Raw genomic sequence first — 12,488 nt, 5'->3', positions numbered from 1 at the left:
GGGCAGTGTCGCTTAACCGCAGTATTCGGGAATAACGACCAATTCTTACAGCCTGCCATTTCCAGCCACAGTCTGACTCATATAACAGTACTTTCTGGGAAGTCCTTTTGATGCCTTTTCCTTTTTCGACTCCCTAATGTAGATGTATTATTACCCCATGTGAATGGCAGCAATGAACCACCTCGAGTCCTCGATGGACCTGGGAATATCAATAACCCATGCTGGGTACTTTGGCAAATTCTGACCACGACGAAAACCTCATTTGCGGAGCTGTCCAGGAGCCCAAGTACGACGTCGAAGGGATCGTAAAACGACTGACACACCCGATCTGATGGATTGCCTGCGGTTCACCCAATCCATATTGTCTCCCAGATGAGCGCGTTACATGCGCTGGTAGGACCGTCACAATCCGTTGATATTGTGCCATGATTTAGGAGCATTGCGCACAAACTCACAGGTCCATCCAATTGCAATACCAAGGGGTCGGCATGCCGGTGAAGGTAAAACCTTGCCCCGCACCCGACATAGCGTGTGCTGACCATCATAAATAGACCTACTAGCTGTGACGAATACTTGGCTTTGTTTTGCGGGACGCCCTCCGCAACGATAGAAGACCTCTCCGATACAAGTCGCGAAGGGCTGCTGCGCGGATATGATTATCGTTCTTATGGCCCTTTCCATATCCAATACGTAAGAAAACATGCAGATGAATCAGATCTAAACAAATTTCACATCGTGTTCACGAGGACTACACACGAAGCATATATCAGCCATCAAATATGTATTCCGCCCCCATAGTGAACATCGAAAAATTTAAACGAATTCCTACAAAGCTGCTGGGAAATCTTATAGGGTTCAAATACATAATATCAAATGTCGAAACTTCCTGTTAGAGATGATCTCGTTCAAACTACGGGTCCAGAGAAATTTTTCGTATACATCTAAGTCTCGGCCACACCGTTCGACCAACACCCAAAATTTCAAACCACGCGCTGCTCACATAGTCTTTTTGATCACAAGTGAAGTACTAAGAATAACACATTCATATGAGAGCTTTGGAATTAGGATAAACTGCACTGTATGGCGTTTCGGTAAATGGGCAAGCCAGGTTGTTTTACCTAATACTGCGCGCCATATCGGCTTTAGCTTCCTTCGCAGCGCGCGCCATGTATCCCCCTCCGAGACCTTGGGACAGGGATTCTCCTCGCCGTTACGGCCCACCTGGACGGTTTCCTAGGCGTAGGTCCAGGTCTCCCATCCCACCAATACCTGATCGTTATCCTTACCCGGAGCCACCAGCTGGTCCACCTTTTCGCAACGCTCCAGCAACATCGCCTTACCCTAGAGGCCCCAGGTCGAACGAGCCGTTCCTTCCTCGCAGCAGGCCGGATGAATTTGCGTATGAGAGGAGCGTTCCTTACAGAGAGCCCGAAATGGGCGACTACTATGAGCCACCGCGTCGGGGGCCTGAGCGACCAATGGACAGGTAAGTCCAAGTCACTTTTTCGAAGACTTGTGGTTTTAGAAGGCCAGTCGAAAGACCTATAGAAAGAACGCCCCCTCCTAAATATGATAAGCGCCTGCCGGAAGAGGACCGAGGAAGTTTCCGTCCTCCGAGGTATCCTGAGTCTGATGGAGATTATTACCCGGTAGATGGCCGTCGACGTGATTTCCCCTCTCCGGGTCGTGGAATCCCTCCAGCAAGTGAGTTTTGTCGATTCCCCCCTTTTAATCGTAAAATGGGGCTAGTTTTCTAGCTACCTAAGCTCGCTTGGAAAAGCTGGGATCTTGCTTCATGACCACCCCAGGAGTTCGATTGTCTTAAGAACACGAAGGTGAACTCAAAGCGCCCTAGCCCCTGGAAGCGTTTATTTCGCCGTCACCGCATCACCTTTAAGGCGACCCAGCGTTGTGTTCACTCGTCAGCTGTTCGTTCGCTCGCGCGTCACAACCTCGAGTGATTACTCTGACATGAAGCCGTGGTCGGCGCACTCCAAACGCATTCCTGAGTTGGCTTGCAGCAGAAACACCCGTTCAGCCCGACAGGCTGATTAGGATCAGTCAATTTGCGTGCCGCGGGAACTGTCATCTATGATAATTGGGGTGCATTCGGGATTGCCTTGTGGAAAAATTGGAGACGCCTGTAATATAGACGAACAAGAACACCAGGTCCGCCTCAGAAGGTTGACGGGGGTCTTACACGCCTCGTACGTGCTGACAGCCTGGTCAACAATGCTTTAGCGTAAACTTCCGTTGGCCAGCCCAACAGATTTCCGAGTGCGTAACTCAGCCGCTGTACTTGGTTCAAAGCGTGGTATGCATGCGCTATTTCGTACTTTGTGAGGGATGGGAGACTAAGGTTCCACCATCAAACACCATTAAAAACGGATGGTAGTTGTCCGTGGTGCATTCGTTTTTCCGTGAGGCAACAGGGCCTATGCCGATGGGTGTTTTGGTTAGAGGAGGTGTGGGTATCGTTCCCTAAGGTCATGGAAGTGATTTCGTTCCCTGGGATGAGAAGTGGGAAATAAATCCTGTTAGTCCCTAGGATGGGCACTATTGCTGTCGCTGAGAATGTCCGGAAGGGGCCTATACTCCGGAGGTATCCTGCACCGACGTCCAGTTGGTGAATTTTGTGGCTTCAAATCAGATGGCACCCGGGTGCTGAATTTTGCCGTACGACGGGCTCGACCAGATGTTATCCGCACCACCGTCCGGCAGACGCACGGTAGCGCTTTTTGAATGTCATGATGAACATCGAATAGTCATCGACACTTGCGAGAGTCAGCAACCGGCGACGTCGTGTGCCGTAAACGCTTCTCCGAATTAGGTCTTCGGTAATAGTCCAGAGTTGGGTTCAGCCGTGATGGGAGACTAGTTGCTGGTGCACGAGTTGGCTGGCGAGTCGGTAACCGTTTTCCGTGCTTATAGGTCCGAATTCGTTGACTGTTGTGCGAGTGGTTGCGAAATGTTCTAACTGTTGCTGGGGATCTAGTCGTGGAATATTGCCTCAATTTGTGTGGGTCGTGTCGCGTCTAAAAAAGTTGATCTTTTCGATTAGTTTCTCACTTCGTTGTATTTCACTTGAAAGTTGTCTGCACGTCTGAAAGTGTTTACTGGGCGTTTACGCATCCGTCTTTTTGTTTCGTCGTACACGAGAAAAACCAGGGAAAATAATGCAAACTTCTCTCGACAGATGGACCGCGAGGTTATCCGCCTGCAGAATGTCCGCCGTTTATACCTCCGAAGGAATTTGGTCCCGGTGAGTCTCGTCCGCCGCCCCGAGGACGATCGCCTGAACCTCGTTACAATTACAGGTCGACCGAAAAACCGGTTTATCCACCACGTGGTGGTTGGTATCGTGGTCCTTCACCTCGCCGTTGGTAGTTGCTTTTATGTCATCTTGAAGACCTAAATGTTTGTCATTGGAATATACCATTTTGTTTAAACAACCCGAAGGTCTTGGTTCTCGAGTTTGGGATTTATGCGATTACTGGATGTTCCCGGAAATTCTTCGATCGCAACCTACACGTTTAAATGATTCTGGTTAACCATAGTCACCATACCTCGAGTTGTTCTTGGCGAGTTGATGAGGTCTAGTGATAAGGTGCTTTTGCTGGACCTCGGGCTGAGCTTTCTGGCCACTTCTATTTGCTTGAAAACTTTAACCCTGAGACATACTGCGTATGGCTACCTTGCCCTGTTTGCTCGGGTCGTATCTACTTTATTCGATTCGATCGTGGTTTTAAGGCGGTAAAGCATCAACGTTGAACACTGATGTCATGCTGTCGGTGATGAATCAATTCAATCACAATGCATTTCACGTCACAAACATGGCGCTGTGGTTGCCTGCGGAACAACCAACGTTCCCGAAGGGTGGGTGCTGGTGAAACCTGACCGGGGAAGTGTAATGGACTTGAAGCTAGTCTTACCGTGAAGCACATCATGATAATGGTCGTTAATCTGCCTTGCTGTTTTGTCACCCAAAGAAGGCACAATGATTAAGGTGCTGTCAGGTCCCCAAGCCCAACCAAGAGCAGTCGCGATACGGGGTTGGTTTCGAGCCACGAACCTTCTGGTCGGTAATTTCGTGCCTTGATTGCTGAGCTATCTGGAGCTCAGAGCGATCGTCAGCATCAAACGTCTGCATATCATGAAACCATTAATTGTCCTCTGCATCTGGCGGAAAATCATTCAGGGGTGTTGAAGCTCTGGAGGAACTCCGCAGAGGTTCGGCATCCTCGTCCGCTGAGAAAGTTTTATCGTCGGCGTAACAAAGTACCGAAACACGGTGGTTTAAATTTTGTCAACCTACTGCGTCTAAGGAGGGGTTCATAGCTACAGGGTGAGATCCAGATTGAGTCGCTGACAGCCGCGAAACAAGCAACCTTTGGCGATCGAATAAACAGTTTTTTGAATGGGTATTATGAAGACAATGGACGCTAGCAAAGGGTATGATATCATAATGTCACAATATACGGTTCAGTAATTCAACGCGGAGCTATGTGCATGATGTGGAAGTGATGACGAGCTCACTTTAAATTGTGGGCTCGTTGGAGCACAGTACATCAGACGAGTGAGGCACGCCTCTCCAACCAGCTGCAGAGTGCAGCTAGGTTATTCAAGTAGTATCAATACTGTACAGTCGTGGTTATCACAACTCAGGCAGCCAGTGGTCAAATATGTCCTGTAGACTTATGAACACTCGTTTCCGCGCAGTACCTATTTTAATCCAGAAAACAATGAACGTTTAATGTGGCGAGACCGGCAGACGAACAGCATTATGTACTACTGATGTATTGGTGTCAATAATGATGAAAGTGAAGTGAATTCGACTGAGTCGGCCACTGAGCGCAAGCTTCTTATGTGATCTTGAGGGTTCTGAAGTTCCTACCCAAGTTTGCGACAGCTAGTGATGTATTGTTATTTGGCACCAGAACATTGACCTTGTCCCTAGGACTGGGCATTACGGTACAGATGACACCAGCTTGTGCATCAGCCGACAGTCGCCTCAGCACAGCGATTAATGCGGTCCTACCGTAGTCAGCATTTTTACCAAAAATGAACCCCTGGATCTTCCATCCAGTTGTCATTTTTCCTCGAATTTACAGGTTCGCAATGAAATGGGAAGGGAGCTCTAGGATGGACTTGACTGCGAATGAAACACTGTATATGTGTTTGTTAGGTACGTGTGTCTCAAGTTACGGTGCAGGGTGTTGTGTTGCCTACCAACGTATAGTATATTCATCGGGTTTTGTATTTTCGCTCGTAGGATGACTGGGTGTTTGTGCCTTCGCTCCTCACTGCATTCACCGATTTATCCTGCACGAGACTATTGCGTCATTGATGGGTTCCAACTTTATCATCTTGAACACATTCGGAAACATTAAGCCATACTGATGAAAAATCGGAAACGTGCCTGTGCAATGAGCCCCAAAAAAGGTACTGTCAATTCGGGTTGTCTGTGATTTTCGTCGACCTTGGGTCGTGTTAAGGGGAATGTGTCGATGGCTACCTCTGTGCGACAGTAATTTATTGATTCAAACGGCGAGGGATGTAACGAATCCATACTACGTTCAAGCGAATACAGCTTCGCTCATCGATGTAGCGACAGCCGCAAACTAACGTGTCTGCTTGCCGATCTATTCTATACAGCAACTTACCACAGTTTGAGAACTGGTATCAATGTTGCTTGATGACTCAGGTGCTTTGCTGCATAAACACGATTAATACACAGTTCGGCTGTATAGAACCGTTTGGGGGCGCTGATTTTCTCATCTGTTTCCGGGTGGTTTAAGAAAAACCCAAAATCGCCGTTTTTGGCCTTTTTACCATATCCATCGGTTCTTTGACATATTTAATGTGTCGAGACCCGTCTGGCATCCGTTCTTGATGAGTGAGAAGATTTTCCGTGTACATTTGATCTCGTTCTACACTTCAATTGCTGGAAGTTATATGAATAGGCGTTTCTGGTGGAATAGTTAATCTGAATGCGTCCGATCCTGCTGGTCGTTTTGAACTAAACCCGCCACTCATTTTTGAGTGGTTCACCACTCAACTGCCATCCGGCAGTGGATATCGCTCGCCTTGGCAAATCGCACTTTTGGTTGGCTCCAAACCAAGGCAACATCTATACGGCCTGTGGGTCTAAAGATAAGTTAGGAGCGTCCGAGTTGTCGATAGTAACGCTTTTTTCTGAGAACAAAGATGGACGAGCCGACATGAACCCAAAAAGATTCAGGATAGGTACACAAGGTGAACACAGTAATAAACGAATAAATAATAAACGATTATCTCGGCATCGTGTGAATTGACGTAGACAGTGGATGACGCATCGAATCAGGCTTCCCTGTTTTTCAAGCTGTAGTGATAAATGCGTCGCTTTTCTGAATCTTCATGATAACTCGGTTGGCTTCCGGAGGATGGTGCCAAAGAGAGTTGAGCTGCTTGACAGCTATGGAACCGGCGTCCGGCTATCTCAGTCACGTATGAGTGCCCGGTGTCCCCATTGGACTCAAGCAGATCGAGTGCTAGTTGTATTCTGAACCATCGATGTAGACTTTGAAGAAATACGGTTTGCATAATGAGGGTTGCAGCTCAGGTAGACTTCCTCCACTACCAAGGTGGCAGTGAGATTCTAAAGGTTGAGCGACCTGCGTATCGAAACAACCGTTAGTATGGAGTATCATTTGTTGCCGCACCAAGCAGTGACCGGAGGCTTTGCACAGCATCAGAAAGGACCGATTCCCAATGAGGGCGGCATGTGAGTTCTCATTGCCAGGTTTATCGTTATACGGAGGGTCCTGTTGAGACGCCAAACTGGACCGTTACACTGGATTGTAAGCCGGTGTGAATCAACAACACCTTTCTTCAGAAGAAAGCTTTTGACCTCCGGCAACGTGAACGATAAGCCTCTGTCGGAAGAGATATAGACTGGCATTCCAACTAAACATTTTTGTGATGTTCGCACACGCCAGTGCGATCGGGGATCTGGAGAACTCGTAGATAGTCGTGAGCATGTAGCTGTTTGATATGTTAGATGGTAAGGAAGCTTTAAAATCCAAATTCAAACGCTTAAAAGATAATGTTGCTTTAATGGGTTTACTAGGATGATTCCCGGAATCACGGCTCCAGCTCGGCGCACTTTGCAAATAAAAATAACATGCCCAACATCGTCGACAGAATACGGGAGATTCTTGCAACATACAAAATGAAATACATGGGATCCCTGGGCGGCAAAAGGGCTGTGTAGCTGGTTGTTGCGCGGCAGTGGGTAACATGAATGTCCTTGACGGGTCGATGTGTAATGTCATACATGTACTCGGTTAACTCACTCCTCCAGCGCTGTATTAGTTATTTTTCACTCTACTCTCCTATCCGCCGTCGTAAATCGCCAGCGACCATACATCACTGAACGCCCACCAGTTTCAAGAGCCTGCCGAGTAGATAGTGCTGCAGTTTCATAATGTATTCGACGATAGCGCACACCTTCATGACCGGGTGATTCTCGCTCGAATTGATTGTCTTCGAGTAAAAGGCATCCGGTCGATGGTTTTGGCCGAGGGATGCGACTATAGCAGCGTGTGAGGCGTCCGTTTCAACAACCGAAGGGTCGTATTAGTCGAGCGCAATTAGCGTAGCATTTTCCAGCCTGTCTAGGTTCTCGAAGGCTGATTCGACGTCGGCAAGTAGAGGTAATGGTTTATTCTCGGTCAGTTTGTTAGTTTTGTCGGAAAACGAAGATATCCAATGGGCGTAATATGCGGACGTACCGAGGACGCATTGCATTTCCGTGGCAGTACATGGTGGAGGTAACTGACAAATGGGTTCCATGTGTTCAGTGTCGGGCTTTATTTGAAACCCTATAAACTAGAAGGCAGTGATTTCATGCTCCCCTATAGCTCCTAGGAAGGATCGTGACCATGCGGTCGCCACGCATAGTCATGTTGTCTATTTAGGTGTGTGTGCTTTTCAGCTTTCCGGACTGGGTATTGTTCGCGGAAAACGTGCCACCGTCTGTCACACTGAAGGGTGTGCGATGAAACTGAGAGGCCACGACAGGCCTCGGGTGCTGTGATAGGTTTCTCAGATGCTGACATGGAGACTTGATGTCTGCTAAGTTTCCTCAATCATTTTGTCCAGGCGCGGCGGATAGTTGTGTCCAGATATGTGAAACGGTTGGTAGCTCGGCATTGGTCGACAACCATCCGACTTTATGATTGACAGTCTTGGTAACCGAAACTTGCTCTCTCCAAGAAAACGTTGATGGTTTGAGTATGTCTTTTTGCAGTAAGCGGTCAACCCCGACGCGAATGAATTCATCGTCCTGGTGATATCGTGATTGGGTGGCAACAAGATTGCAATCTGCGGATGAGTTAGCGGAGAGTGATGGCGACTTGACGTCTACTGCCGTTAGGCCACATGTTGAACTCACCACGATCCTCGCCGAATGGAATTTCTATCTTGCCGTGTGGACCCAGGAATTCATGTACGAGTAGAACGTCGGTTCAGAGGTTTGGCATTACAAGGAGCTTCAGTTCATTTTATGGAGTACCTCTCCATCGGATGAAAACTTGAGAGTAATCGGTATTTTGAGAGGATAGCGATGTAGGAGCCATTGTAACGACTGCGAAAGTTGGATAGATTTCCCAATAATGTAGTTCCACGACGTTAGAACTTGTGAAACTGCAAGATGCCATTGCCGTCGACAGTTGTGGGTTTTACTGTGCAAATTGTTTGGAAGTTGACGTTTTTCGGATGACACGTGGTGCAAGTGATCGCGTTTACCGCAAAGATTACAATGGCTTCTCGAGCGGGGCACCTTGGGCGAGGATCTGTACAATAACCGCAGAGATGACATGTTTGAGTGTATCCTGTCCGTTTTCTTGGCTGTAGGTCTGCGGCAATTAGCGCGCATATGTAACGTTTCTGAGGCAGATGTATATGATTCATGACGTGTCCATCAAAAGCTCGTGATGGGTGTGATCAGCTATGTGATCGTATATCAGCGGATCCCAAATGTGGATGGAAGTTCCGGGTTTTTCAGGTTTGAAAGATTCGACAGTTTTCGGATAGATACTGAAGGTGCAAAGCAAGTGATTGCAACGTCTGGCTGCATCTGAGTAGTTAGGGTCGGTGTCGAAGATCCGAAGTCGCAGCTGAGAACGCATTATATTCTTAGACAAGTAAATAGTGACGTTTGAAATGCATCCGAGAACGAGTTAGACAAGAGCCCGAGTTATTGAGAATGAGAGCAAGCATGGATGAGCGGATGTATACGAGTAGGAAAATGTAGGATGATTACAGTAATAAGCAGACAGCTTTGGCAGAAATCTATGAAGGCACAAGGTTTGAGATACTGTTAGGTTGCCTCAGCGTAGACAGGAATAATCATAAAGCTCAAACCCCACCGGCTTCCGTGTCTTAACCACTGCGCAACCTCGAGTTCGTGTTTTTGTGTTGTATTCAACCTGTTAAGTGGCGTCAATTTTTTCGAACAAAAGGTTGTTGCTGGGTATACTGTACAAGTAGTCCCAATACTTCCCAGCTTCAAGGGGGACTGGAATCCATATCAAAGTACGTAACTTATGACATTAGATCGCGACGGGGACGCTCGATCGAAGTCGGTTTCGTTGGGATACTCAGAATTCTTTAAATTCAAGCACCCAGACAGTTGGTTAAACTGTTGAATGCGATCATACGACACTTTGTGGCAGTCGGCATTCAGAAAAACGAACCTGACGTTTATGTAAAAGTTCTGTTACTGGCTTCGACGCATTTCCATCCGCAAACCGACTCCAGCTTTCCAAAAGTCGGGATAACTCGTACCGGCCGGAATGCATCTGTCATCCGCGGTTTTCAGAACCTGTTTATCAACATACAATTCCTTAAATTACGTGGAATGTTGCTGCATCCGTTCGTATCTTCGTGGTTCTGGTCCGAAGACCCAGTCTGAGCTCGACTAAGTTTGGCAGAGCACAGTGATTTGGGAATGGATATGTAGGGACGCAAATTCCACCTTACTCTTGATAATTGCCACGAGGTAATGGAAGTAACTCAGATCTTTATTTTGCTGCTCAAATCGATGCGTCTGAAAGCGAATTGAAGAATGCGATCGAGGCAAGTATTCCTAAGCGGTTGGATAACGATATTGAAAAAATCCTTTTATAACGACCCTTGCGTAGCGCCAAGGAGGAGAGCAAGTCAGTTTCACAGCCAATAACCTCAGAGTGCATTGACAACTATCTAACAGCACCAAGCTATGTCCCAAGTGCAGTCGATAGGAGGGGATGCAAATAATTGCATCATCATCGACAGCATGACATCAGTGTTCAACACCGATCCTTCACTGCCGTAAAGGGGCGCGTGAATGGTCTCTCCTGCCCAATATCCAGTCATCACACTTTTTATCTTTATGAATCCCCAGGCTGCATTGTGAACGTCGGGATGTTAGCAAAGTTGAACTCGTTTACGATGCACCTGGTGTTTTTGCAGTTTTTTTATTCCTGGAGAAGAACCTCACCGAAGTTTTCGGGTAACAATGGAAGTTAACGAAATGAAAACGTCATAATAAGTTGCGACAACAGCGTATTTGTCTTGCATGGTTATAGCTGCCACAGTTTCATTCACCGACGATTTGGAGAGGTGGAATTGGTGGCTTCTCATTTGTGACGTTAGCTGTTATGATTGATGCGTAAATACAGGATTGTCAGTGAATTTTTTTTCATTGGAAGTATTAAATGCAATGAAGGAAATTGCTTGGATGAGCGAGCGCCATTGGAGTTTAACTGGGCCATGTCTGATAATGTCTAACCGTTGACGTGTTCCGTATCGGAGTCCGCATGCAGGGAGACGGCAAGGGCCAGCGCATCTGAGTTTGCTTGTAATGACTTTTTACTTCGCTACCGAGTCATTGTATTACCCCTGGTTCGTTTCCACCTTTCACGTGGTCTTACGAAAAGAACCCTTCGAGGGAGTCGGTCGACATCCAGAGCACGTGACCAAACCAGCGCAACTCATGGAGTGTGATCACTTCATCTATCGGCGTGAGAAGGGATTTTCATCTAATTTAAAGGGATCCACAATGAAGGTGCACATACTTCCCCAACGTTGATTACCGTCCACATCAGTCAATTCTTTACCGGAGTTCACCAAGACAAAGGATGCCAGACAAGAATGCCCTGTTCATCTTTCCTTTGGAGCTTCGACACGAGCGTCGAAGACTTACCCCAACCTCTTATGTCATTTGAATCGGGAGGCTCTCACGGTCCACAGACATCGGGTATGCGGATCGGGAATCGACCTACAGACGGCATTAAATCTAAATATTTCTGTCTTACTTGCCGATGAGCAGTGTGAGACAGTAGATAAATTTTATCGGGGTGGCTGTATCAGTCCCGGTGGTCCTGTGATAGCGAGATTTCCATGGGGATTTAGAGGGATAGGGCTGTTCTTGCCAAACTCATCATTTGAAGCGTAGTGACGACATCGGTTTATTTGTCAATAATTCAATTACGGCGCTCTCTTTATTGTGATATGGCTCAGGAACCATCAGTCTTCTGTTGGGGATATGGGGTTAGTAGTACTGAGGCACGTTCAGTGGTTTTCGGAAGGAACAACTCGCCTACGATTGATGGACTTATCGCACTGTGGGGGTTATGGTTTTCAAACAACGTCAGATGGTCATCGAGTCAAGTGTACCAATAGTAAGTCACCAGGAACATCGCTGGTTATCGTCAGCTAGTCTCAGTTTGAGCAGCTGTCTACCATATGTGATTCTGTAAACTCCGCTTGTGATGTTTCCGAAAGTACTTGGTTAGACGATTTCCTCAGATAGCCCCGGATTTTGCAGGGAGGCATGGTGTAACCGGGTGTCATAAAGTTGGCAGTTGCTTGCAAGCTGTTTCAGATACTCCGGAAAATAACACCGTGGACACAATTTGTCTGTGAACTTATCACGGGGATTACCAAGAACCAGTGTTTGGGTTTGGGTCGTAATACGCCTCAATATTGCAACTTCTAACAACCACGTGGGGTGCAGATTTCGGAGCGCTGATGAGTCTCAATTAGGCAGATGTTTGTCCCCTCTCAAGCACACAGTCAAGCAATAATGACCAGTTTCCTTGATTTTCGGGGATCACCCCAACGTGTGTGAGCGAAGAGCAATGTCCTCGCTGTTCGTGAGTGCACTTCGTGCCATGTATCCCAGTTTTTTGGTTGCTTAGTAGTTCATTTCGGAGTATTTTCCTGTAGCCGTCGTGGCTACTCTCCGTTTAGTTTTGTGGATACTATGGTCATAGAGCGCTTTGAGGTGTCCTAAATCGCGGGATCGAAGTGGAAACTGGATAGCGTCTTTCCACTCTGATCGTCATTTTTCAAGATATGGTGTGGGAAATGATCCTTTGTCTCGGTATCTGTCAAGCATTCTAACTACGTCCTGGTTGAAAACATCAAGGTTTACGCACTAGAGCATTGGCCTAATCAGTAAA

General features: G+C 47.1%; 2 protein-coding genes across 2 annotated transcripts; one reads left to right on the top strand and one right to left on the bottom strand.

Moving 5' to 3' along the window:
• Positions 1 to 1,166: 1,166 nt before the first annotated feature.
• Positions 1,167 to 3,450, top strand: T265_08581 (hypothetical protein; the record flags this gene model as incomplete). Its single annotated transcript, XM_009174426.1, has 3 exons — positions 1,167 to 1,486; positions 1,526 to 1,704; positions 3,197 to 3,450. The coding sequence occupies 3 exons, from the start codon at positions 1,167 to 1,169 to the stop codon at positions 3,385 to 3,387; spliced, it is 690 nt and encodes a 229-aa protein (XP_009172690.1).
• Positions 3,236 to 3,439, bottom strand: T265_08580 (hypothetical protein; the record flags this gene model as incomplete). The annotated part of the gene is made up of 1 exon (XM_009174425.1): positions 3,236 to 3,439. One exon carries the CDS (start codon positions 3,437 to 3,439, stop codon positions 3,236 to 3,238), a length of 204 nt encoding a protein of 67 aa, XP_009172689.1.
• Positions 3,451 to 12,488: the final 9,038 nt, after the last annotated feature.

Source organism: Opisthorchis viverrini (assembly GCF_000715545.1).
Source record: "Opisthorchis viverrini unplaced genomic scaffold opera_v5_228, whole genome shotgun sequence".
In the NCBI taxonomy this organism is placed as follows: Eukaryota; Metazoa; Platyhelminthes; class Trematoda; order Opisthorchiida; family Opisthorchiidae; genus Opisthorchis; species Opisthorchis viverrini.
This window is presented reverse-complemented; position numbering and strand designations above follow the sequence as displayed.